Source organism: Chiloscyllium plagiosum, unplaced genomic scaffold (genome assembly GCF_037043375.1).
Source record: "Chiloscyllium plagiosum isolate Xiang-an unplaced genomic scaffold, Cpla_swu_hap1 HiC_scaffold_7, whole genome shotgun sequence".
In the NCBI taxonomy this organism is placed as follows: Eukaryota; Metazoa; Chordata; class Chondrichthyes; order Orectolobiformes; family Hemiscylliidae; genus Chiloscyllium; species Chiloscyllium plagiosum.
The window spans coordinates 44,010,913-44,037,769 of NW_028270145.1; the positions used below are offsets into that span (position 1 = coordinate 44,010,913).

The 26,857-nt window shown below is 40.7% G+C and overlaps 2 protein-coding genes across 3 annotated transcripts in view; both read right to left on the reverse strand.

Annotated features, from left to right (window-relative positions):
• Positions 1-5,676, reverse strand: part of nup35 (nucleoporin 35) — a 30,295-nt gene extending 24,619 nt beyond the window's left edge. Inside the window, exons 1-2 of one of the 2 annotated variants that reach the window (XM_043693451.2) lie at positions 5,432-5,676; positions 1,612-1,779 (exon numbers count right to left, since the gene is read on the reverse strand). In XM_043693451.2, the coding sequence (XP_043549386.2) occupies positions 1,612-1,779; positions 5,432-5,444 (181 nt within the window). In that variant the 5' untranslated portion in view covers positions 5,445-5,676. Of the gene's footprint in view, positions 1-1,611; positions 1,780-4,854; positions 5,105-5,431 lie in introns of those variants that run through there. The other variant, XM_087988963.1, reaches the window with a different exon arrangement.
• Positions 5,677-13,574: 7,898 nt separating this feature from the next.
• dusp19a (dual specificity phosphatase 19a) lies at positions 13,575-26,460 on the reverse strand. Its single transcript, XM_043693452.2, has 4 exons — positions 25,996-26,460; positions 22,637-22,683; positions 19,167-19,319; positions 13,575-14,611 (listed from the first exon to the last, which is right to left on the reverse strand). Exons 1-4 carry the CDS (start codon positions 26,216-26,218, stop codon positions 14,423-14,425), a joined length of 612 nt encoding a protein of 203 aa, XP_043549387.2. The 5' UTR covers positions 26,219-26,460; the 3' UTR covers positions 13,575-14,422.
• Positions 26,461-26,857: the final 397 nt, after the last annotated feature.

Here is a 26,857-nt window from a genome sequence, read left to right on the forward strand (position 1 = left end):
AAGGACATTCGGCCTTGGATCTTCAGGTGACCATCCAAGGTGGACTTCAGGGTACTCAACAACGCAGAGTTGCTGAGTAAAGGCTGATAGCCACACCAAATAACCCTATCGCCCCATGGCCAAACACTTCCAGCCGCTTCCTACTCCTCCAAGGACATGCTGGTCCTGGGCCTCCACCATCGCCACTCCCTAACCACCCTACACCTGGAGGAAGAACAACTCATCTTCCACCTCAGGACCCTCCAACCCCATGGCATCAATGTGGATTTCACCAGTTTCAATTCCCCTCCCCCCCCCCAATCTTATCCCAGATCCAACCTTCCAACGCGGCATCGCCCTCATGACCTGTCCATCTTCTTTACCACCTATCTGCGCCACCCTCCCCTCTGACCTATCACCATTAACCTCACCTATCATACTCTCAACTACTTTTCCCACCTCCCTCATTTCTCTCGCCACCCCAGAGGCTCCCAGCCTCAAACGTGATGAAGGGCTTTTGCCCGAAACATCGATTCTCCTGCTCTTTGGATGCTGCCTGACCTACTGTGCTTTTCCAGCACCACACTCAACTCTGACTTCCAGCATCTGCAGTCCTCACTTTCTCCTAGTTGCATGATAGATTGATCTAAGTTTGTGCGAAGATTTGTAGCTCGGGTGCTCGTTGTGGTTCTGTTCGCCGAGCTGGAAGTTTTTGTTGCAAACGTTTCGTCCCCTGGCTAGGCAACATCATCAGTGCTTGGGAGCCTCCTGCGAAGCGCTTCTTTGATGTTTCCTCCGGTGTTTATAGTGGTCTGTCCCTGCCGCTTCCGGTTGTCAGTTTCAGCTGTCCGCTGTAGTGGTTGGTATATTGGGTCCAGGTCGATGTGTTTGTTGATGGAGTTTGTGGAGGAAACATCAAAGAAGCGCTTCGCAGAGGCTCCCAAGCACTGATGATGTCGCTAGCCAGGGGACGAAACGTTTGCAACAAAAACTTCCAGCTCGGCGAACAGAACCACAACATAGATTGATCTTTTATAAAAGTAAATTTTGTGTCCTAGATACCTGACGAAGGTGCAGCATTCTGAAAGCTTGTGCTTTCAAATAAACCTGTGGGACTATAACCTGGTATTGTATGATTGTAACTTCATATTTATGGATAAATAATAAATAACACTAAAATAAAACTTAACAGATTAGACATGAAAACATAGCAACATATGCAATGATTTCTCCAAAATGTGGAGGCTTTGTCACATGTAATATTCAGACTTAATCAAAGCCCTGAAGTTTTAATGCAACATCTATATTATTGCAACATCTATATTATTTCAAAATCTAGATTCAGCCATTATTACTGAAGTATTCCCTATTAAAGAACATAATGAAAAGTTTGCAGATCACAACTTTCTACCAAAGCAGCATAGTATTGAGGAGAATTATCAATTTTGTTTAACAGAGTGAGTATCAGAGTAAGTTGTTTCAGTTAAAGTATTTACTGAAAACATGAAAAATATCCAAATACCTCACCCATCACCTAGTATATATTAAAATTAAAACTGAACTTTCCAAATAAAAATTAAATGTCAACTCAAATGTCATTGTTTCCCAAAGACATTGCTTGACCCCACTTGCCTCCAAAAGGAGATCGTATGTCCATTATTCCTGCCAAAGTGCCACAAAAGTTCCGTGGTTGAGGAGTTATTGGGGCTGGTAAATCTCCCATTAAGAAACCAGGTAAAAACTGAGCACCTGCACCTGGCTTAGGAGATGTTGGCGATCCCAATGCCATTGGTTCAGATCCTATAATCAAGAGAAAGAGATCCTTAGAATATAAAAGCAATACAATATATGCAAATAGACTTGAATATATAATATTGCAATATCAATATTACATTGTTCTTAAGTGAAGAACACTCACTTTTCTAGTGATGATTTAAAAATTAAAAAGATTTGATAGAATAGACTTGCTGAGACAGGTCCACCTATGGAAGAGGTCAACACTAATGGGCTTAGAATAGACAGTTGACAATTATGCCTGAAGAAGAATTCAGGACAAACCTATTTACCCAGAGGGTGGTTACAATGTGGAAATTACTACTCAACAGAACAATTCAGGCAAATATCAAAGACACATTTAAAAGGGAAGCTTTATAAGCATGAGGAAGTAATGAAGGAAATAGAGACAAGATGAAATAAAGATGGGTGCGAAAAGAAAGACTCATGCAGGAGTGTAAACTCGAGCACAGATGAGTTTCGTTGAACAATCAATCTTGTTCTGTGAATTGCATGTGATTTACATTCAAGATACTAATATGGACAGATCTTGGTTTCCCAAATTATTATGTATCCATTAATCATAACAGTAGTAAAACACTGACATAAAAGGCCACAAATGCTAACTGTAAGGGGTGCAAAATATGAGAGCATGAAAAGGAACCCAGCACAATTTGGAACGGACATTTAGTTTGTGCTTTAATGATTGGAATTTAAACAGACCAGATTTCCAATTTAACATAATGAAGAGGAGACAGTCCCAAGGAGACTCCCTCTGCCGATACTGCCAGGGAAGACAGCCCCTGTCCCCAACCTCCTAAATCCCACCAGTGACATCAACAGCGCGTGTGCATACAGACATTTCCTGTGGGCTACCATAGCCAATTACTATCACAGGCCATGTCTGATCATGCCCAGAGGACCATTTTGCTGGCTGTCTCTTCTTCATTATGTTAAATTGTAAGTCTGATTGGTCTGTTTAAATTTCCAAATCATAAAAGGACAAACTAAACGAGTAATAACATTGTCCCTTCCAAATTACACTGGGTTCCTTTTCATGCTCTCATTTTGCAAAAGTGTAAGCACCGCAGCACAGTGGCTCAGTGTTGAGCACTGCTGCCTCACAGCATCAGGGCCTCAGGTTTGATTCCAGCCTCTGGCGCCTGACTGTGTGGAGTTTGCACATTCTCTGTGTCTGTGTGGGATTCCTCCAGGTACTCTGGTTTCCTACCACAGTCCAAAGGTGTGCAGGTTAGGTGAATTGGCAATGCTAAATTGCCCATAGTGTTAGGTGCATCAGTCAGAGGGAAATGTGTCTGGGTGGCTTACTCTTCGGAGGGTCGGTGTGGACTGGTTGGGCCGAAGGGCCTGTTTCCACACTGTAGGGAATCTAATTTTAAAAAAACTAAGTTGGCTGGACACAGCTTCTGCATCAGACTCTTGAAGCTATTTCATTTGAACATGCCTCTAGCCTGGGAACTGATTTAGGATTTATTTTATTCTGATTCTACCTGCAACGTTAGCCTTATTGTTAATCAAGTATGAAGCTCAATGTTATACTACTACCTGTGCAAAAATGCTCAAGGAGTGTATTTCTCAGGTTCACTCTGAAGCAATTTTACTTTTAATCTGCTAGATATGCTATTGATATAAGCAAATTCCCAGACTTGCAGATCACTGCAATATAAACACCAATTCACAAGTCATGTCAGTCACAACCGATTTGGAAAAGTATTACTGTCTTTGTTTCATGTGACAAAGAAGGCCTCTTGGTTTATGAATCTATGACTTACAAGGAAAACTGCACTTGCTTATTTTGGGGTAACCCAAAGGAAGTTGAAGAGATCGAATAAGCTGGTCCAAGAAATTAACCGTAATGGTAGAATGTTCAACTACCAAAGAACAGGATAAAATGAAGCAGTTAGTAATTTGACAATTTTACACTCGTATACATTGTAGAAAGCAAGTGTTTAAAGTAGTTCTCTTCAGTTCACTTCTATCAACATTTTTCATTCCCAGAATTCACCATTTACAGCCATAAAAGTTATAAACTTGAAAGCAAGGAAGCTTGATATAAAAATAGAAATTGCTGAAAACCTTTGCAGGTCTGGTAACATATGCAGGCAGAAAGCAGAGTTGACATTTTGGGTCCAGTGACCCTTCTTCAGAAGTCTGACATGTTACTCTAAAAGTAGTTAATTTTAAATAACTCCTCTCAAGGAACCAACAAACACAGCAGACAGAATAGCTTTCCACCAGACTTACGTGCAAGTATCAACCTGATCTATTCTAATTACATCAAGGCAATGCACCACAAGAATGATTTAAACTGATCCAAGCACAAACAACTGGTCTTGGAGATTAATGTCTGAATACAACATCTATTCCTACCTAAGTGAAATTTATATCTTCAATTACATCTTATTTGAATAACTATTTCACACCACCTTACATTCCTCATGCATACCTCACACTCGTATGGTGTTGAGAGCCTGAAATCATTAACAACTTGATTCTGATGACCTAAGCTTATCATATGCAAGGCCACAATGCAAGACGTTTGGGCACCGATTCCATCAGTCTGCTTTCCAAGACGCAACAGATCATTCTAAGCTGAACAGTCACTTCAGCTCTGAAGATGATTCACGTAGACTTGAAACGTTTGCTTGTTCTCTCTCTCAGTGGATGCTGTCTGACCCGCTGTGATCTCCAACACTTGTTTTCAGTACAGATTGCAGCATCTGCAGTCCTTACAGGAAATATGTCGATCCAGAAACAAGATGTGCTTCCTTTACTAGCTAGGCCTTTAAAAAACAACTGGCAATGAACTTAGAGGTCGAAGGCAACAACCTGATATAACTTCTTCAAATTAATAATCTTTTTAAACTCTTACGTTGTACGTAAGGGCGTTGGCTGGCCATCCGTGGCTGACTATTTAGCATTCTCTTGTAACCCATGTGGCTGGGCTTTGCTCATAAGAACCACACTCTTAAAAAATGTATCTTTCATTGTACAGCCGCCTGTGGAAAGGTCATTATGTGATAACTACGTTAAATAAATTTTAAGAATTGCAACGGCCAGATAGGGTCACAAATTACAAACCATTAAATAAGTCTGGTTCAACACTGATTCTGAGCAAGGTAAACCTTCCGAAAAAGAAACGGCACTGGCTCGATTCAGTGCCGGAATTCCACCCATAAAGATCAGTCAACTAGGCCCCGGTGAATAAACGCTGGTTTCCAGCATCTGCAGTCCTCACTTTTGCCCGGTGAATAAATTGCGATCCTGCATGTAATACACATAAAAATCTCCTCATATGGCGATCCATAAACAAACGGAGCTGTCGGATATTAATTCGTTCCCAACATCCCATGTCCGGATGACAAAAGTTGATTGAAACAGTTAAACACCGGGGGAAGCCTTTTCCCTACGTCCATGTGCGAGTGGCACCGCTTCACTTCCTTCGTCTGACGAGCTCCTGCTACGGTACCAGAGCCGGGTCCACACCGACTCTCTCCCTTCCCCCAACAACACAGCACCCATTCAACACCCCGCCATCTCCCAAACCGCGCGCACACACACACAACCAACCAACCGGCCCCAAACCCCAGCTCGCGCGGCCTCGCGCTACCGGACCCTGGCCATGGGGCTCGCGCTCAGCCGTTGAGCCGGTTCTTACCTTGGAACTCCATGGCCGCCGCTTGCAGCGTGCGAGCGACACATAGACCCGAGATCCAGCAGCTCCTTCTTCACCCCGCTGCCGCCTCTTCCAGCGAGCTCCTTCTTCGCCGCCGCCTCCTCCTCCTCCTCCTCCTGCAAGTTCCTTCTTCACCTCCCCGCCGTCTCCTCCAGCAGCTTCTTCGCCGCCTCTTAGCAACTGCCTCCTGCACCAATTCTGTGCACTTTCAAAAATGGCGGAAAATCTCCAACTGTAAGAGCGGAGCTGCACGATGGGAAAAGCGTCACTCTCTTTAGTAGATTGTGTTTCCTTCCAAGGGGTGAGCGTGGAAAGTATTGGCTGCTCAGTGCAGCCGCAACGTTTCTCCAATCAGTGTGAGACTGAATGGAAATCAGCCAAGCTGCTTCCCAAATTATACAGAAACGCCCAAAGAGCAATGAGTCTTGTGAGATCAAATGGCGTAGAGAGAAATGACTTTATCGTCATAGTGTTAATAGGAATGTTTAGGGAGTTTGTCTGTGGCAAATCGACTGATCTGACATGCTTAAACATGTAAGACCAGCACTGCAGATTGGCTTGTAGAATTATAAAGTTTCTTGTTCTGTCCTAGTTCCACTTGTGTGTGCACATCAGCAGGGATCACTGATGTCAGTCATCCTGAAAGGACTTAATCATGGTTCTACACCTCCCACACACTCCCCCAAGTCAGAGTCTTTTGTTCTACCCGTTTACATCATTATAATTCGAACATTAATATTTTTCTGAATTAATATAAAACAAAAACTGTGGATGCTGGAAATCTGAAAAAAATACATAAGAAACAGGGACCAGAATAGAAATTGCTGGAAAAGCCCACCAGGTCTGGCAGCATCTGTAGAGACAAATCAGAGTTAACGTTTGGGTTGAGTGACCCCTCCTCAGATCCATAATAGGAAAAGGAGTAAGCCATTCTGCCCCTCGAATCTGCTCACCATTCAATAGGATGATGCTTAATGCAACATTCCTCATGTCAACTTTCCTGCCCTTTCTCACTAACACTTGATTCCCCTACTGATCAATTATCTAACTCAGCCTTAAATAAACAAAAACATGAATTACTGGATAAACAGTTAACATTTTCAGAACAGTTCTGAAGAAGGGACTGGAACTTAACTTTTTTTCTCTCCGCAGATGCTGCTAGAACTGCTGAGTTTCTCCAGCAATTTATGTTTTAGTTTGTTATGAGCTATCTCATTATTTATAGTAACTGACATGTCTGCCCCAAAACTCCATAGACTGGCCCAACGGAAAGTCTCCCCTTTTCTGGCCATTGCCCTTCCCTATTCCATAAGATGTAGTTCATTTCTTTTTCCATGGTTGTTCATATGAGGCAGAGTGCAGGAAATGCAGATGCTACATTTCCCAAAGCAGATGTTGAAGTTACTCCCCAAATTACAGAGGATTTCCTGACACCCTTTTCCCCTTTTTGTCCTCCAGGTGCAGATGCTTTGCCTCCTTCATTGACATCCTTTTGATGCCCTTCACTTTCAGGATATTGTGACAAGTACAGTCCATGTCCCTATGGTCATGTCAGCTTACACACCCAGCCTGTTCAAGATTCAGCCTTGCTGCAAGCAGAAATTGAATTATTGACATCCCACGAGGGGCTGAGAACAGCCAAACAGTCCAGAGAATTGGAGTGGGGAGGAGGTAGTGGGAGTGAGAGGAATTTTAATAGCTAAACGTTAAGAGAAAAAGAGATCTAGGTAGATTGGAATAGAGCACCTTGACTGATGGATCAAAGAATGCAGCATCATTTCAGCACAAAGAGACTTTATAGCACATTGACTGGTCTGCTGACATGCTTAAAGATGTAGAACTATCACTGCAGATCTGCAGGTTGACTTGCAGAATTATAGAATTCAACAACATCTCTTTGGGTAACTTGTGGTATCATGGTAAAGACCCTATCTACTCAGGCACCTGGTATACAGAAGTGATTTGAAGGCCATGCGCTATGTGCTTCCATACATTACACATAAGCAAACCTGGCTTATGATTACACATAAGCAAACCTGGCTTCACAAAGGATATTGAGGCACAACATCCCTTCAGTTAAAAGAAGCATTAGGACAATGGGGGTGGTAAATGGACTAAACAATTTTGGATGACAACTTGCTCCAAAAAGCTCTATATGTAGTCCCAAACTTTTTCCGATGATGGGGTGGGATTTAAAGTAAGAAATCTTCACTGGGATAACCATCTTTAGTCATAATTCTCTGGATTATCAGATCATAATACCCAATGTCATTATCATCTTGACTGAAAATTGTCCCATACTTGGTGACAGCAATGTTGTCATGCAGCTTGACAAAGTGGTACACTATATGAGACATCAGCATTACAATAAGAAAGTCCTCACTGAAACCTGCCACCTGCTGCAGCAATAATTCCAACTTCAAATTGTGAAAATAATTACATTGCCAGCAATTACTAAGGTGACTGTGGTGATGAATACTTATGTACTTGTGTCCTTCCAGGCTGAAGCTGCAGATACTTTAAATATCTTGCAATTTGCTATGCACTGTTCCCATTATTGATGTAATTGGGTTCTCAATTCATCAAGCGTTAAGTAAATTTCAATCTAAAATACAAAAGCAAAATGCTATGGATTCTGGCAATATGACCTAAAAACAGAAAAGGCTGGGAAATAGGTCAGGGAGCATTTATGGAAAGAGAAAAACACAGGGAGGATAATGCAGGTAGCATTTAATTTGGCAGAAGGATGCTAGGTATGGACCACTGCCTTTTTGCTATTGGTCCAGTTAAGTCCAGGGCAAGAGGGTCATGATTAGATTCCCTACAGTGTGGGAACAGGCCCTTCGGTCCAACCAGTCCTCCGAAGAGTAACACACCCAGACTCATTCCCATTCCCCTCTGACTAATTGACTTAACATTATGGGGCAATTTAGCATGGCCAATTCACCTGATCTGCACATCTTTGACTGTGGGAGGAAACCCACACAGACACAGGGAGAATGTGCAAACTCCACACAGACCGTCACCTGAGGCTGGAATCGAACCTGGGACGCTAGAGCTGTGAGGCAGCAGTGCTAACCACTGTGCCGCCCCAATGGCCTCCCTGCTCTGTTGCCAATTGAAACAGTTAATGATGTTCCTATGGGTATCATCTTGTTGCCATTGAGGAAAAATGTATGGGAAACCTCTCCAACTAGTGGGTAAGATCCCTGTCGCTTCCATCAAATACTGTCCACATGCTTAATCTTTCAGGTCAATCAGTCTTCAAAAGAATTCAAAAAATATAAAAGGTTTTAAATAAATGAAAGGAAGAGGATAAAAAAGAACAAAAGTGATGTAATGAATAACACAAGAGATTAAATGACCAATGTGTTGGGAACACAGGGCCAAAGGGAGAAATAACGGACATGTATAGAATCAAAGGACGTGCCTTAAGCTTGAAAATTTAAAAAGGAGCCAAGAAGGGATAATTCAACAAATAAACAACCAGAAAGGAGAAGCCAGTGAGCCTAACAGAGGCTACAGGTAGGTCAAACAATTGAAAATGAGGAACCTTGGGATCGTAGGTACGGTAAAGGAATTATTTGATCTGGATAGCATTCACAAGAAGTGAATAGCAAGAAAAATAGAATGGCAAAAACAAAAATTAGAAACACAGCTGGGGAAAGTTGAGACAATAAGTATCATTTAATGAACCTGGAAATGTTAGAGTCACATACAGATGTATATCAGGTGTATATATAATTTAAAAGTACTTTGGGGAGGACACAAAGTTGAGTACAAAGGTAAGTAGATATAATTTACAGTTCAAATTAATACTGAGAAGTTAAACCCAAGCGTGGCAAAAGTCTGGAATAGGAAGCAGGATTTTGCTGGAGAAATTGAGAGACAATTAGATTAGATTACTTACAGTGTGGAAACAGGCCCTTCAGCCCAACAAGTCCACACCGACCCGCCGAAGCGCAACCCACCCAGACCCCTACATTTACCCCTTACCTAACACTACGGGCAATTTAGCATGGCCAATTCACCTGACATGCACATCTTTGGACTGTGGGAGGAAACCGGAGCACCCGGAGGAAACCCACGCAGACACGGGGAGAACGTGCAAACTCCACACAGTCAGTCGCCTGAGGTGGGAATTGAACCCGGGTCTCTGGCGCTGTGAGGCAGCAGTGCTAACCACTGTGCCACCGTGCCGCCCACAATTATCCCCTTCCATCACCAAACTAACCACCAATCTAACCCCCAATCCAGCTTGTCATGGTTTTAATAGCATTGAGCAAATTTATAACTGCTGATAAAACTCTTTTTAGTCTGTGTCCACATAAAATTAAGCTTCTAAGTGTAGCATTGGTGGGAAGCAAAGCTGTTTGGCACCAATATTGTAGCTCTAAGTACAACCTGGCTCAAAGTTAGGGCTCCACATCACATGAGAGGATAGTGTGCTCCGAATATCTGATAGAGGTCATCTCCTTCTGCTTCACTTCAGCGTTACTATGAGCCTTGGAAATTTAGTTGTCAGGGCAAAGCCTGAACATATAGAGTAGAATCTCGATTATCCAAACGAGATGGGCACAGAGTATTTTGTTTGGATAATTGGTCATTTGGCTAACCAATCTGATTATAAAAAAGCGGTAATTTACGACTGCCAGTTATCCGAACATTTCTCAGTTATCCAGCAATGCACGCCATAATGCCATTTAACCAATAACTGATCTATCGTAAACAAGTGGTAATTTGAGTGCCAGTTATCAAACATTTCTCAGTTATCCAGCAATGCACGCCATAATGTCATTTAGTTGATAACTGATTGCTGAGTTGCCTAATGCTGTTTTTACGGGACCTTGAGATCTTGTTCGGATAATCTGAAATTTAAATAATTGATGTTCGGATAATCAAGGTTGGACTGGGTAAACAGCTTAGCCATACTTTACCAATGTCATTTCAGAATTTTTTTTGCAGAAATATATTCTTGACAAATTCATCACTAAATGGCTATGCAGAAAGAGTGATGGCATGTTTCAAGATTGCCTGCAAATTCTACAGTTCAAGTTAAAAATCTAATCAAGCTCCTACTCACATCTTGATACAGTCAAACCTTGTCATAGACCACATTGAAATAACTTGTGCTACATGATTTATATTACCTTAAACCTTTTATTCATTTTTACCAATGAGTGTTGACCATTCACTCTTAAGTTTTGTTTAGGGATATACAACTGAAGCTTACTGAATTGCCTTTTCTTTCAAAAATGTTGACTGACCTTATATGTATTTCCAGCATTTTCTGTTTTATCTGAATGTTTTCAGAATGTTAGCCTTCAAACATACTTTTCTGCTTTGATGTTATTGTTCACAATATTAGCATTTTGGATTTGAAAGCAGAGATCAAAATATGATTACGGTGAATCCCAGCGTTAAGGACTGTTATGATGACCTGATTTGATTGCAATGACAACAGGACATCTTTATGATGTAATCACTGTGTGCAACTGAGAAATACGGTTGATACCAACTACATTAATTTGTTATAACAGCAACTATTTACCTCCAAATACAAAGTAAAACCCTGTAGATGCCAGAAATGTCAGGCAATATGTGCGGAAACAAAATCAGAGTTACCAAGCTAAATCTTATGTTTTTTTCAGCTGTGAATTTCATGGATCTCATGAGTTTACTTGTGTTTTTGTCCCAATCATGATGTTAGCTAAACTCTCCCACTTGCCAAATCTGGAAGAACCTGCAAGTGCTGGCATATACTGGAATGGACCAGCATCTGTAGCACTGGCCCCAAGTTTCAATGGCCATTGTGTGCTTGGAAAAGCACTATCAGTCCAGATTGTTGCCTTACATAGTTTGTGACATTTTCTGTGGACATGGAAGATAAGGAGAAACTGGTGCCCCACTTTGTGGACAGTCATCTGGAGATCCTGATGGACAAGGTGGTGCAGAGGAGGGATGTACTCTTCCCCCAAGAGCACCAGACTCTACCAGCCTGGTCCAAGGTTGCCAGCTTGATCAGTACTGTTTCCGTGGTCCAGAGGAATACTCAGAAATACCACAGAAAGGACAGTGACCTTCTACACTTCACAGGGGTTAGTGTCACAATGTTCTCTCTGCTGCATCACATTGACTCTGCTATTGCATCTGGCTCATGTTCTACCATGTTGACAACTGCAAGCAAAGTCTGATTAGCTTTCATACCCAATACACTCGATGACTTGCCTCGACAGCCTTCTGTGGCAATGAGCTCCATAGGTTCCCAGCCTCTGGCTGAAGAAATTTCTCATCATCTTTTTAAATGGTGGCCCTTTCACTCTGAGGCTGTGCCCTCAGGTCCTCGTTTCTCCTACTAGAGGAAACATCTTTTCATGTCCACACTATCCAGGCCTCTCAGTATTCTGAAATCCGCCACTCATCCTTCGAAACGCCATCGAGTACAGACCTGGATTCCTCAATCACTCCACATTTGACAAACTCTTCATCCCTGGAATCATTCTCGTAAACCTTCTACGAGGCTGTCACATCCTTCCTTAGATATGGGGCTTAAAACCACTCTCAATATTCCAAATATGGTCTGACCAGAATCTTTTGCAGCCTCAGCTTTGTATTCTAGCCCTCTTCGAAATGAATGCTAACATTGCAGTTTGCTTTGGAATAAAGTATTCAATTCTGGTCTCCCTACTGTAGGAAAGGTGTTGTTGAAAGGGTTCAGAAAATATTTACAAGAATGTTGCCAGAGTTGAAGGATTTGAGCTATAAGGAGAGGTTAAATAGGCTGGGGGCATTTTCCCTAAAGCACAGAGGCTGAGAGGTGACCTTATAGAAGTTTATCAAATCATGAAGGGAATGGATAAGGTGAATAGTCTTTTCCCCAGGGAAGCAGAGTCCAGAGTCCAGAGCTAAAGGGCATAGGTTTAAGGTGAGAGGAGAAAGATTTAAAAGGGATCTAAGAGCAACGTTGTCATGCAGAGGGTGGTGCGTGTATGGAATGAACTGCCAAAGGAAGTGGTGGAGACTGGTACAATTACAGCATTGAAGGGATATATGAATAAGAAGGGTTCAGAAGGATATGGGCCAAATGCTGGCAAATGGGATAGATTAATTTAGGAAACCTGGTCGGCATGGATGAGTTGGACCGAAGGGTCTGCTTTGATGTAATTTGGACAAGTTGAGTAAGTGAGAAAATACATTGCAGAAGCAGAAAATGTGATAAGTGTAAGGTTATCCACTTTGCTAGCAAAATCAAGACATTATTGTCTGATTGAAGGTAGATTGGGAAGGGGAGTTGAGTTGCAAGGACACCTGGGTGTCTTTGTTCACCAGAATTCAAGGGAAGGAGCAGTGGGTACCTTCCTGCAGTGGTACAGGGCCTTGCTAAGATCACACCTGGTGTACTGTATTCAGTTTTGGTCTCATGTGAAGAATGTTCTGACTATGGAGGGAGTGAACAAAGATTTACCAGACTGATTCCAGAAATATAAAGAGCATCTGAATCAGTCGGGACTATATTCACTGAAGTTGAGATGAATGTTGGGGGATTATCATAGAAGCTTACAATAGTTTAATAAGAATAGAAAGGGTAATTGCAGGAAAGATGATGTTTCCAATGACTGAAGACTTCAAAAGGGTCAAAGTCTAAGGTTACAGAGTCTGCCACAGAAATCGGTTGAGGCTAAAACATTGGATGTTTTCAAGAAGGAGCAACATAGTAGTTCTTGCCCGAAACGTCGATTCTCCTGTTCCTTTGATGCTGCCTAACCTGCTGTGCTTTTCCAGCAACGCATTTTTAAGCTCTGATCTCCAGCATCTGCAGTCCTCACTTTCTCCTAGTTCTAAGGGATCAAAAGGTCAGGAAAAAGGGAGGTTCAGGGTACTGAGTTAGATGATCAGCAATGATTATATTGAATGGCGAAGCAGGACGGAAGAGCTGAAAGGCTTACTTCTGCTGCTATTTTCTATGAGTATAAAGATGCTTGCTTCAATAGTTGCAGTTGTCTAAAATCTAATAGAAAATGAACAATTTATTGGCAAATGCAAGATCCATGTAAAAATGTCCAAAAAGTTGAACAATAGATTCACAGATTCCACAAAAATAGCAAGCAGTTATTGCAGAAAATGTAATAAGAAACCAAGTAGCTGCTTTATTGGTTTTACAGACATCATTTTGTAACACTGTAATACAGTTTCATCACAATGTTGCAAGCTATACTAATTAATGAAATGAAATTCAAGTGTTTTTTGAACAGATCCATCTTTTCATTTCCATTTCAAGTGATATAGGCACTTGTATATTTGAAGATCCCCAGAAGCAGATTAAAAATGTAGATAGGAAATATATTGTGAATTTTCTTTTTTAAAAGTCCGAAAATAAATAAGATCTGTTTTGTAAACAGAATTTCATTTCAAATGCCGATTCCAATGGCAGAAGCAATCTGAATAGATATTCCTGCATTAGAACGTCTCCACAGCATTTAGGTTTTTAACCATTTCTACTTTAAAACTTATTTTATACAAATTCAAGATGATTTTCTTTCTTTGACATCAAGTGCTTTGCAATATCTCTATTAGAATTTATGTTGTCATAAAGTATTACATACCATATAAATACTGTCTTACAACTATACAATATTTAAGTTACAGTGATCCACAATTTTCAAAGGCAAACAACGATGTGCACAAAATAGCTTAGATTACTTTTAATGTATAACAATATTCTAATATCTCATAGTTAGGACACTGAGTTTACAATATAGTGTGTCCTTTTAGTCCATTCAATTTTCATAAGTTGTAAATGTGCAGCATCCAAACAACCATTAATGCAAATATTGTTGCTGACAACATATGTTAGCATTGAAAATATTACCAATAATGAATTTTAAAAAAGGTTCCAAATGTCTAATCTCACCATAGCTTTGCTAGTTTCCATAAAGTTATCAGTTCTTTTCATTCAGGACCATATTGCTTTATTCATTTTTTTGGCTGGTAATTCCTTAGTTGTTCCATAAAACCAGGATTAGGATTGATAGCTTGCCTTGCATTCTTCACAGTTGAGAAAGCATCCTTAAAGCTAAGTCCATATGCCCACATGAGATAACCTATTACTATAGATGCAGAACGTGACACTCCAGCATTGCAGTGAACCAGCACAACCCCATTCTTGAAAAGGAAAAGTGAAAAACAAGACAAATTATTTTTTCACATAAAAATGTTTGAAAATGATTAATATTCAATATAATATTGAAAACTTTTTACATCAAATTAAAAAAGTAACTTAGGTTCTTAAATAATGTTCTCAATTTTCAGAATCTTCAAAATACATTCTCAACTATACATAGGATTTTAAATACTGAGAGAAGTTTTCAGTCTGCATGCAAATTTCACTGAAGAAGTGATTAAACGTCTTTATTTCAGAGCATTCTAAATTATATAAAAGCTATGATATTCCGTTCTAAGTATTATTTTATTAAATATTGATGCTGTCCATCAACTTTTTGATTTAATCCAAGAATAATGCCATTTGATAACTTGATGTCACCTCACTGAAAATGGAGTGCCTATTTGCTTTGAATTTTGAATAAGTTTTTGGATTTACTTTTTGATGTTTTACCTGAGTAATCCAAAACACTCCTACTGGATCCCTGGACTAGATAAATAGCTATCAATTTGTGTTTTCCATTTTATTTTTAAGCTTGTGTCCACAAATACTACTTGTAATAAAAAACAGTTTGTACCATGAATACCAAATTGTACCAAAATTAATTAAAAATTAAAATGCAAAATAAACAAAAATTAATCTAAATTTGGCATTCCAAATGAGCAATGAAGTTGCATGAATTCTAAAACAACAAACTTTAATGCTTCACTTCAGTCCCTTGGATTTCTTTCCAACTCAGAACAATGAATGACACTGGGGATAGGTAGTGAAGTGGTGTTTTCTCCTCTGCTTTCTTCCTGTTTTGATTTGGAGATGCTGGTGTTGGACTGGGGTGTACAAAGTTAAAAATCACACAACACCAGGTCATAGTCCAACAGGTTTAATTGGAAGCACGAGCTTTCAGAGCACTGCTCCTTCATCAGGCGGTTGTGGAATACAATCAATTATCTTAACAACTGTGTACTCCACAACCACCTGAAGGAGCAGCGCTCCAAAAGCTAGTGCTTCCAATTAAACCTGTTGGACTACAACCTGGTGTTGTGTGATTTTTAACTTCTTCCTGTTTAGCATGTTTAGATTAGAATGGCCAGACTTAACCAGATTAATTGTGGGTGACCTTCCCTTACCTATCCTTGCCTTCTTCCTACCAATCAGTACTCTTTAGCACTGATCTCCCCTACCAGTTTTCCTCCAATATCAATGTTTTCTGCTTCTCACTATCCTACAGACTGCTTCCTCCTACCAGCAATCCTTGTGGCATCTCCCCTGCTTATTACATGCTTCTCACTGGTTGAACCTACTTTTCTGCCACCAAAGCCGAGAAATAGCACTTCCAACACATCTGTGACTAAGTTTGAAACCTTTTCCAACACCTCTACCTTCATGTCTTGCCCATTCTTCACTCCTCAACTACTTAGAGTCATAGAGTCAAACAGACCTTTCGGTCCAACTCGTCCATGTCGACCAGATATCCTAACCTAATCTAGTCCCATTTGCCAGTACTCAGCCCATACCCCTCTCAACCCTTCCGATTCATATACCCATCCAGATGCCTTTTAAATGTTGCAATTGTACCAGTCTCCACCACTTCCTCTGGCAGCTCATTCCATACATGCACCACCCTCTGTGTGAGAACATTGCCCCTAGGATCTCTTTTATATCTTTCCCCTCTCACCCTAAACCTATGCCCTCTACTTCTGGACTCCCAACCTCAGGGAAAAGACTTTGTCTATTTATCCTATCCATGCCCCTCATGATTTTATAAACCTCCATGAGGTCACCCCTTAGCCTTCAATGCTCCAGGGAAAACAGCCCCAGCCTAATAAGCCTCTCCCTATAACTCAAATCCTCCAACCCTGGCAACATCTTTGTAAATTTTTTCTGAACCCTTTCAAGTTTCACAACATCCTCTATAGCAGGGAGACCAGAATTGAATGCAATATCCCAGAAGTGGCCGAACCAATGTCCTGTACAGCTGCAACATGACCTCCCAACCCCTGTACTCAATGATCTGACCAATAAAGGAAAGCATACCAAATGCCTTCATCACTATCCTATCTACCTGCAACTCTACTTTCATGGAGCTATGAACCTGTACTCCAAGGTCTCTTTGTTCAGCAACACTCCCTAGGACCTTACCATTAAGTGTATAAGTCCTGCTAAGATTTGCCATCCCAAAATGCAGCACCTAGCATTTATCTAAATTAAACTCCATATGCCATTTCTCAGCCCATTGGCCCATCTGATCAAGATCCCATTGTAATCGGAGGTAAACTTCTTCACTGTCCACTACACCTCCAATTTTGGTGTCATCTGCAAACTTTCTAACTATATCACCTATGTTCACATCCAAATTATTTATATAAATTTCAAAAAGTAGTGGACCCTACATGTGTTCGCTTTCTACATTGTCCTCTCTACCTCCTCTCACTCATGATCCAACTCAGTCTAAATTATTTTCAAGGCTGCAATCTAATTAGTGCCGTCTAGTCAAGGGCTCAGCACCAGTAACAGATTGGTTATTCTGGCATTATGTTTCCCATCCTTTTCAGTTAAAATTTCAAGTCAGGCTTATAGAAAGTTCAAGCATGTCATTATCATGAATGGAATATTTAGGAATGAGAAGTAATGAAAAGTTACAAGATGTATTTGGGGGAGGGCAGGATCTGTAAGGAAACAAAATAAAGGCAAAATATTTGAGCACAAAAGGGAAGTGTTCAAGGGACAAGAGAGAAGGAGGAAATGAAAGGTAAAAGAGAACTTCAGAGATCAGATGACATCACTGGAAGCAACAGAGTGTTAGGTATGGTAAAGGCAAAATGGTCAGTGAAGATATCAGTAAGGAGGGGGAAACTGGACTGGAGCAGAATCGGTGGAGCTGGCAGCTTACAAGTCATGAAAGGAAGGAAAGAGAATTGATTAGTAATAGGAAAGAATATGGCTGAGGAAACAGGTATATAACCAAGCAGTTACAGTTCTTCATGTGGTTTTCCAGTATCGTTCAATGACCTAACACGGTCCATAGCTCAAGACCTAACATACCTCTGTCTGGATTCTCTCCCAAATCAAAAACCCAAAAGCCAAGCTGTAAATTTTGCCAACAGTTTCTGTACCTACCTCCCATCTTCATTAGAACATAAGAACTAGGAGAAGGAGGAGGCAATTCAACCCCTCGAGCTTCTTCTGCGATTTGTTACGATTATGCTTGATCTCATCTTGGCCTTAACTCTTCTTCCTGCCCACGCTCCATAACATTTCACCGGGTCAATTCTCGACCTGCCACAAATTAATGCAAGGCAAAACTCTAGCTTTTCTCAATTCCTAATCCACTCCACCTACTATCTACTGACCTGTATTCTGGCAACATTGTCTTGGTGAATGGGGCCTACATCTATTCTCGCCTCACGTCCCTATCAAATCAATGCACTAGACCTGTTAATTAAAAATATCATCAATGGCCATCTACCTATTACTTTTCTGTCATATTACCCAACATCTCATATCCAAAACAAAAAGAGCCAGTGGTTAGCACTGCTGCCTCACAGCGCCAGAGACCCGGGTTCAATTCCCACCTCAAGCAACTGTCTGTGTGGAGTTTGCACATTCTCCCATGTCTGCGTGGGTTTCTCCGGGTGCTCCGGTTTCCTCCCACAGTCCAAAAAAATGTGCAGGTTAGGTGAATTGGCCATGCTAAATTGCCCGTAGTGTTAGGTGAAGGAGTAAATGTCGTGGAATGGGTCTGGGTGGGTTGCTCTTCAGAAGGTCGGTGTGGACTTGTTGGGCCGAAGGGCCTGTTTCCACACTGTAAGTAATCTAATCTAATCTAATCTAATCTAGTAGAGTGGAAAAACAGCAAGAAAAACCAGAGGAATGCAGAATCAAAAGAGACAAGGAAGCAGTGTGGTGTGTAAATACTTATAGAATTGCACTATCATGATATTGACAGATAAATGAGTCAGAACCAAATGCCATAAGAGATTGATTAGTTTAAATGAATAACAAAGTACAACATTCAAACCAGCCTTGACCAGTTTGATGCTGTACAGTTTATATTTGTTGAGAATCGATATTGCATCCCAATAAATTAAATACAACTATCCTATTATGGAAACATTCTCTGTATCATTTGCTATTGCTTGTCTTTTCAACCACGATTGTCACTTTGGAGTGGCCATCATATTTAGTTCCTCATGCAGGTTTATAAATGAATCCAGCAACTTTAAGTCTGCATGACAGTTTCATACTGCCAGTCATGACATCAAAAGGTGATAAAGACACTACAAAAAAAGAGTAATAGCCCTTTCAAATGGCATCCAGCCATAAATAATAAAACACAGTTGGTCAACAGTGCATGTGTGGAGTCAATTTCTCCCTATTTGCATTCCTTTGTCAAAAGGAAAACTAAGTCTTGTTCAGTGGAAAAAGGAATAAATTATTCATAGCAGGCACATCAACAATTTAAAATACTTGTATATTTTATTAATAGGTCACTTTCTTATCTCAAATGTTCTAATTACAAGGAATTAATATTGTCTCCTTACCACCTATATTCCTCACCTGTTCCTTTGCTTGGTCAATAAATTCAAAGCATTCTGGGAAGAATGAGATTATACAAGTCTCAGGGATATCCAGTATGGTAATACTTTTGTAAATGAACTCACATGGAAATGCATTTTCAACACCATATCCCACATTCAAGATATGAGAAATCTTTGGAGAGAAGAAAAGTTAGAATTAATTGATATAAAGTTCAATGATCGACCTTAAATTCCATCTGTATCATTCTCATCTGACAGAAAAGCAAATTGTCTGGCTTAAGTAAAGTATCCATAATATATTGGCAAATGCACAAGTCACACCAATTCACTCAGCCTGTAGCCTTTTCTTCCACAATGAAAGAAAACTGTCTCTGAACTACTTACATACAATTTGCTCAGGTACTTGTAGCATAGGAAATCATGACAGACAACCTGTCCATGGATACTACCATTATTTTTAAGTTGCTATTGATGTGGAGTAGGAAGACTGGTAACACAGAGGTAGAATTCTTGTCCCTGAGCCAGAGTTCTGGATTTTAGTCCCACACCAGGACTTGACAGCAAAGGACAGTTCATTCATAACACAATAAATCAATCTGGTATCAATTTGCAAGTCCTTCCAACACATGCCAGTGGCAGACAGTAACATGGTTAGAGATTCCTGCTCAGTCATATTATGCAAAGAGATTGGAGCTTCTACCATCACTACCCAGAATTCCAGAATGCAAAACATCAGAGAAGGGGAAAGTAAAATGGACACTGCACTGGAGGTGGTCACACCTCTCAGACTACAGAAGTGAAAATTGATCTATGATTAGAGACAGGAGGGTGTGACTGCAGGTGAGATAGAAATGAGAACTTGGGAGTTACAATTGTGGAGCTTTGGACCTTGCAACTGTCCAACAGTAATGAGGTCTGTACAAACTGTGCAGATGAGTGGGGACTGCAAGAAGAATGAGTGAATTGACCACAGCACTGTGGCACGGGGAGCTATTTAGATGGCAGACGAAACAGGAGAGTATAAATATGGGAATACAACCTGTTCTCTGCAGCTATGACTGGGAGTTTTGACAGCTGTGTTACCTGCCCATTGCTAGGGTTATGGACATCTCCATGAGGCGGGTAAAGAACTTGGGTTGGGAGGGGAGATATCCAGTTATTATCATCCATGTTGGTTATGGTGCAAAGATAACAATCTCTCTCAGTGTTGAAAAAATAAAAGAACTGATCATTGACTTCAGGAAGAAAGGAGGACACATGCCTACCTGTATCAACGCAGCTGAGGTAGAGAGGGTCAGAAGTGTCAAATTCCTAACAGTGACGTCCAATCATTCGTCCTGGATCTCCCACACAGAAGCGACAGTTAAGAAGGCTCAACAATGCCTCTTTTTCCTAAGGCATGTTCATAATGATCCTCACCAAGTTTTACCATTCTATCTGGGTGCAAAATGGCATGGTACGGCAACTGCTCTGCCCAGGACCATAAGAAACTACAGAAAGTTGTATACACAGCCCAGATCATCATGGAAGCCAAACTCCCATCCATGAACTCCATTTACACTTCTCGTTGCTGCGGAAAGGCTGCCAACAATATCAAAGACCCACGTCACCCCAGTAATATTCTCTTCCAACCTCTCCTATCAGGCAGAAGATACAGAAGCTTGAGCACACGCACCAATAGGTTAAAAGTCAGCTTCTTCCCTGCTTTTCACAAACTTTTCATTGTACTTAGGTACATGTGACTACAATAAATCAAATCAAATGGGTGTGGGCAGAATGAGTTTCAAGTCATGGTGTACTGGCACCAATATGATTTGATTTGATTTGTTTATTGTCACAAATATTGTTACAAAATCCAGTGAAATCTATTGAATAGTGTCGTCACTTCTGGCACCAACTTAGAACACAAAAGTAAACCAAAACATAGGAGAAAAAGGCAGACACATGAAGAAATAAAGTAAAACTTGTGTTCAACTTTACAGTCCTTCTTATTAATTGCTTCATCATGGGCCTGGTGTTCAGACACAAGTCCCTTTTACCGCTCTCCCACTGGAACTAAAGTTGCCACTCTTCGCCGCCATCTAGCCTTCAACGACATCCACACTACTATGAGTCCTCGATGGACCTTGCAAATGCAGCTGTCTCTGATGCTGCCAGGTATCGCACCGGCCCACACCCAACTCCACCACCGCCGTGAATCCGCTTCGGGCCCATCTCGCTGATGATGATGCCACCAGGTCTGGTACTGGGCCCAAACTCAACTCCACCATTACCTCCAAGAACCTGCACTGGATGCAGACGCTGCCGGGAATCCAAACCCACCTCCACTGCAGTTGCCATGAGTCAGTGCTGAACCACCTCAATGATGTAGAAGCTGCCGGGAACCCAAACATGCCTCTGATGCCACCATCTTGAGCCCACCATGATCAAGCTCTTCAACAAGGGTTAAAAAAAAAGGAAAAAAAAGAAAAATGGACAGAGCAGATAAGCCCCGGGTTCTGAAACCCTACTCCATCCCCATTTTATTGGAGTATTGGGGTAGAAGGGAGTTTGATGACAAAACTATTCATGTAATTGATGTATACTCAAACGTCTGAGTCTTAAATTAAAAGGTGAGAGCTGCAGTAAATAAGAACCGAAGGTGGGAGCTGTTGAGCAACTTGAAGAAGATGAGATGTGAAAGGCAGAAATGACAGCTGTTTCCTGGGTAACATTATTAACATGTGGAAGGCCAGCTAAGTTATCTGGAGCAGACTTTTTTCCAGGAGCCAAGGCTGGAGGTAGGCTGAGAGGTGTGAATACTAAGAGAAATAAGGAGATGAAAAGCCATCAACCTAAAACACTCACATCAAGTTTTATTTCCACAGATGATGCCTCACCTGTTGAGTTTTTCCAGAATTTTCTGTGTTATTTCAAGGAAATAAGGAAGTACTCATATCTGTAATGAGCAGCAGTTAGAAGTGAGAAACTGGAACATTCTTCAACTCCTCGGCTAAAGAATGCCAGGATCCATTGCTGAACCAGCACTTCAGCAAAGATTACCTCACTCATTATTAATCAATTATTGCAAGGAAACATAGTCATCGATGTGACAATACTACACTAGGCAACACCTTTAATTGTTGAGTCTTCAGAGGAGCTAAGGTTATTAATTTAACACAATAATTCCACATTTTGATTGGGGTATAATTTTTTTAAAATTTGCCCTGACTCTCCTGAAGCTACTCAGCAACTGCAGCTGAAATAATTGACAACCTTACTTGTTCCCAGGCATCACAGGTGCTAAATTGTATTGGCTGCTCAAAGCCAACTTGAGTAATGATTTCACAACCAGTTTTACATATGGAGCAGTCCCTGCTTTCTGACAGAAATGCACTTTAGTACCATTCAGTAAGCATATGCATAAGTCTTGTTCTGTAGCACTACTTCACTGACCAAGAGTTTCTTTTACTGAAACAGTACCTAAACCCTGAAGCATTTTCATGTTACCTTATAATCTTTTAATTTTTCATAGTCATGGGCCACATCTTGGGATGCTGGAAGAAAATTAAATAAAAAAGAAGAGTCAATAATGTTCTTAATTTTGGAGAATTGGAGAGTAGAATAAGATGTCAATAGCCGTATGGAAACAAACTAGGATAAAGTTATTCAGGGTACCTTATGCAGCTTTCTTTTATAAATGGAAATCAACTGATCTAAACAGTAACATGATGCCAAAAGGGTTGGAAGGGAGAACAATTTTCTACTTGGTAATTTTATGCAGTGGATGTACTTAACACCAACAGGCTTAAGTGGTGGATAGACTTTCCATGTTATTGTACTCAAGCTGAAAGTAGATCCAGCTGAAAAAGAAGAATCAGTAATGAGGGAGACAAATACTAATCACCACTTCCAAGTGTAAACCGAGCTAAATTTAAAACAATTAGTTCACATTATGAAAGTCACCAAGGATTTTTTAAAACTGAAATCTTATAAATAAATGTACATTTAATTAAATACAGAAAACTCATGCCAGGTACTGACACCAACAGAATAACTGAGTCAACAGGATCTTTTAAAAATTGTTCTGTAAATTAACTCTCATGATGTAATACCACAACAGCAGGAAAGTCTGGTACACTGAAAATAAATCAGATAAATTTGGACCACAATAATCCCTGATGGTATTTTACATTTATTTGTGAATGAAACTGCACAAATTAGTAAATCATTTCTAAGTATATGACCCTATAGGAAGAACGAGGTTATGATTATATTGCCTTCTAAGTTTTAGACTATGGGTAAATATTGAAAGAAGGTTAAGTACTATCCTTGCAGAAAGGACGATAAAATTTAATAAAAAACAAAACTTGGGGGAAAGGCAATTCTGATGATTAGGCAAAATTTAGGATGTATAGAATGAGGAAAGAAACTGTAGAGGATGGACACTCTTGACATGTGGAGCTTATTCAAGGAACAGTTACTGCTGGTCCTTGATAAGTATATACCTAACAGGCAGGGAGGTAGTTGTCAAGAGAGGGAGCCATGGTTTACTGAAGAAGTTGAAGCTCTTGTCCAGAGAAAGAAGGCGGCTTATGTGGGGCTAAGGCGTGAAGGTTCAGTTAGGGGGGTTGAGATTTATAAGTTAACCAGAAAAGATGTAAAGAGAGGGCTAAGAAGAGTCAGGAGAGGACATGAGAAGTCATTGGCAGATATGATCAAGGAAAACCCTTCTATAGGTATATCAGGAATAAAAGAATGACTAGAGTAATATTAGGGCCAATCAAAGATAGTAGTGGAAAGTGGTGTGTGGAATCTGGGGACATGGGGGAAGCACTTAATGAATACTTTTTGTCAGTATTCATATTGGAAAAGGGCAATGTTAATGAGAATATGGAGATACAGGCTACTACATCAGGTGGGATTGAGGTTGACAAAGAGGAGGTTTTAGCAATTTTGAAAGATCTGAAAATAGATAAGACCCCTGGGCCGAATGGGATTTATCCTCAGATTCTCTGGGCAGTCAGGGAGGAGACTGCAGAGCCTTTGTCTTTGATCCTTGTCATCATTGTCGACAGGAATAATGTCAGAAGACTGGAGGATAGCAAATGTTGTTCCTTATTTTAAGATGGGGAGTCAGGACAACCCTGGCAATTATAGACCAGTGAGTCTTACTTCAGTTGTGGGTAAGGTGTTGGAAAAGGTTAGAAGAGATAGGATTTATAATCATTTGGAAAGGAATAATTTGATTAGGGATAGTCAACACCATTTTGTGAAGGGTAGCTCGTGCCTCACCAACCTTATTGACAAAACAGGTGATGAAGGTAAAGCGGTTGATGTTGTGTATCTGGACTTCAGTAAGGCATTTGATGAGGTTCCAACAGTAGGCTATTACACACAAAATACGGAGTTTCAGGATTGAAGTTGATTTAGCGGTTAGGATCAGAAATTGGCTAGCTGAAAGAAGACAGAGGGTGGTGGTTGATGGGAAATGTTCATCCTGGAGCTCAGTTACCGGTGGTGTGTCATAAGGATCTGTTTAGGAGCCACTGCTGTTTGTCATTTTATAAATGATCTGAATGCGGGCGTAGAAGGATGGGTTAGTAAATTTGCAGATGACACTAAGGGATGCAGAGTTTTGGATAGTGCCAAAGGATGTTGTGGGTTACAGAGGGATGTAGATAAGATGCAGAGTTGGGCTGAGAAGTGGCAAACGGAGTTTAATGCAGAAAAGTGTGAGGTAGTTCATTTCAGAAGTAACAGGAATGCAGAGTACTGGGCTAATGGTAAAATTCTTGGCAGTGTAGATGAACAGAGTGTCCAGGTGCATAAATCCCTGAAAGTTGCCACCCAGGTTGAAAGGGTTGTTCAGAAGGCATATGGTGTTTTGGCGATTTTTGGTAGGGGGATTGAGTTTCTAAGCCACAAGGTCATGCTTCAGCTGTATAAGGCACTGGTAAGGCCACACCTGGAGTATTGCGTACAGTTCTAGTCACCGCTTTATAGGAAGGCTGTGGAAGCCTTGGAAAGGGTTCAGAGGAAATTTAGTAGGATGTTGCCTGGTATGGAAGGAAGGTCTTACGAGGAAAGGCTAAGGGAACTGAGGCTGTTTTCGTTGAAGAGAAAAAGGTTGAGAAGTGACTTATTGAGACCTATAAGATAATCAGAGGGTTAGATAGGGTAGACAGTGAGAGCCTTTTTCCTCGTATGGTGAAGGCTAACACGAGGGGACCAAGTTTTAAATGGAGGGGTGATAGATTTAGGACAGATATCAGGGGTAGTTTCTTTACTCAGACAGTAGTGGGGCATGGCACGGCCTGCCTGCAACAGTGATAGACTTGCCAATGTTAAGGGCATTCAAATGGGCTTTGGACATACATATGGATAATAATGGAATGCTGTAGGTTAGACGGGCATTAGAGTAATTTCACAGGTCAACGCAACATCGAGAGCCGAAGGGCCTGTACTGCGCCATAACGTTTTATGTTCTATAACACTTTACTTATAGTACTTATGCAAACTACAAAAACACAGGTAACCTGTACAATTTTAAAAATCTTAACTTAGGAGGTCTACCTACCATAGACTGTACCTGTACAGCAGAGTATAATGACCCTAATGTCTACGAGCATCTATCCTATTAAGTGGTTAGTGCCCAGAAATTTGAGTTTCTGATTTTACAGTATCCTTTTTCTTTGATAACTCGACATTACTGCAATTATATTCTAAATGAAGTTTTAAAAAAAAATTAAATATATTACTTTTCCCCTTCAGTAATCAAAACTAATGTAACAACTCTACGAAAATGATGCAACAGTCATAGCACAATGAACAGAAGCTTTAGAGAATATTAGTTCATGTTAGCTCACCGAGCATTAGCCAGGGTTTGACAGCACCAATATTCAGATCAAGGCTGGTGTCCTCGACATAACCGCAAGCTCCATCCGTTTGTTGAGCATCTTCAACAATTTGCACTCGAGCGTCTCTCAACGTTTCAATAAGTCTTTTCCCAGTTATGGTTGTTACTCTGGTGCTCTGTTTCTTGAGCGAAGCCTTTGAGAAAGCCTGGATTTCATTGGCAAGTGAATGCATCACATTTGAATGGGAGAAGCAAGTCAAACAACGGATAAGAAAGGCAGTGAAATGCACTGAAATGTCAATTATGAATTGAGAATACACCGTTCTGTAATCACTGAATTGAACGATTGTAAAATCAATTACTTGGATCTAAGTATATTAAATTCAAGACTACTTTCACACGGCGTTTCCTATTCATTTGTCTACTTTTTCACGGAACATAAATGAAATGCAATTACCAGCAATAAAATCGCTTGCGTGAAGAGTCACATAAAGAAAGTAAAACCCCACAACTCCAAGCCTACTGCCACCTATATCAGGAAGACTACAATTGCTTCGTTTTGGCAAGTACTGCACAGTTTATACTGTAATTGTATTGGCGACTTGTTTGAGAAGGTGCAATATAATAACAGAGATGCAGACAATGATTTGTGGGATTTGGGACATTCCTTTTACAAACAGAAAATCTAACACATATTTCAGAAGACATGATTCGGGGATGCCGGTGTTGGACTGGGGTGTATAAAGTTAAAAATCACACAACACCAGGTCATAGTCCAACAGGTTTAATTGGAAGCACTAGCTTTTGGAGCGACGCTCCTTCATCAGGTGATTGTGGAGGGCTCGACCGTAACACAGAATTTATAGCAAATA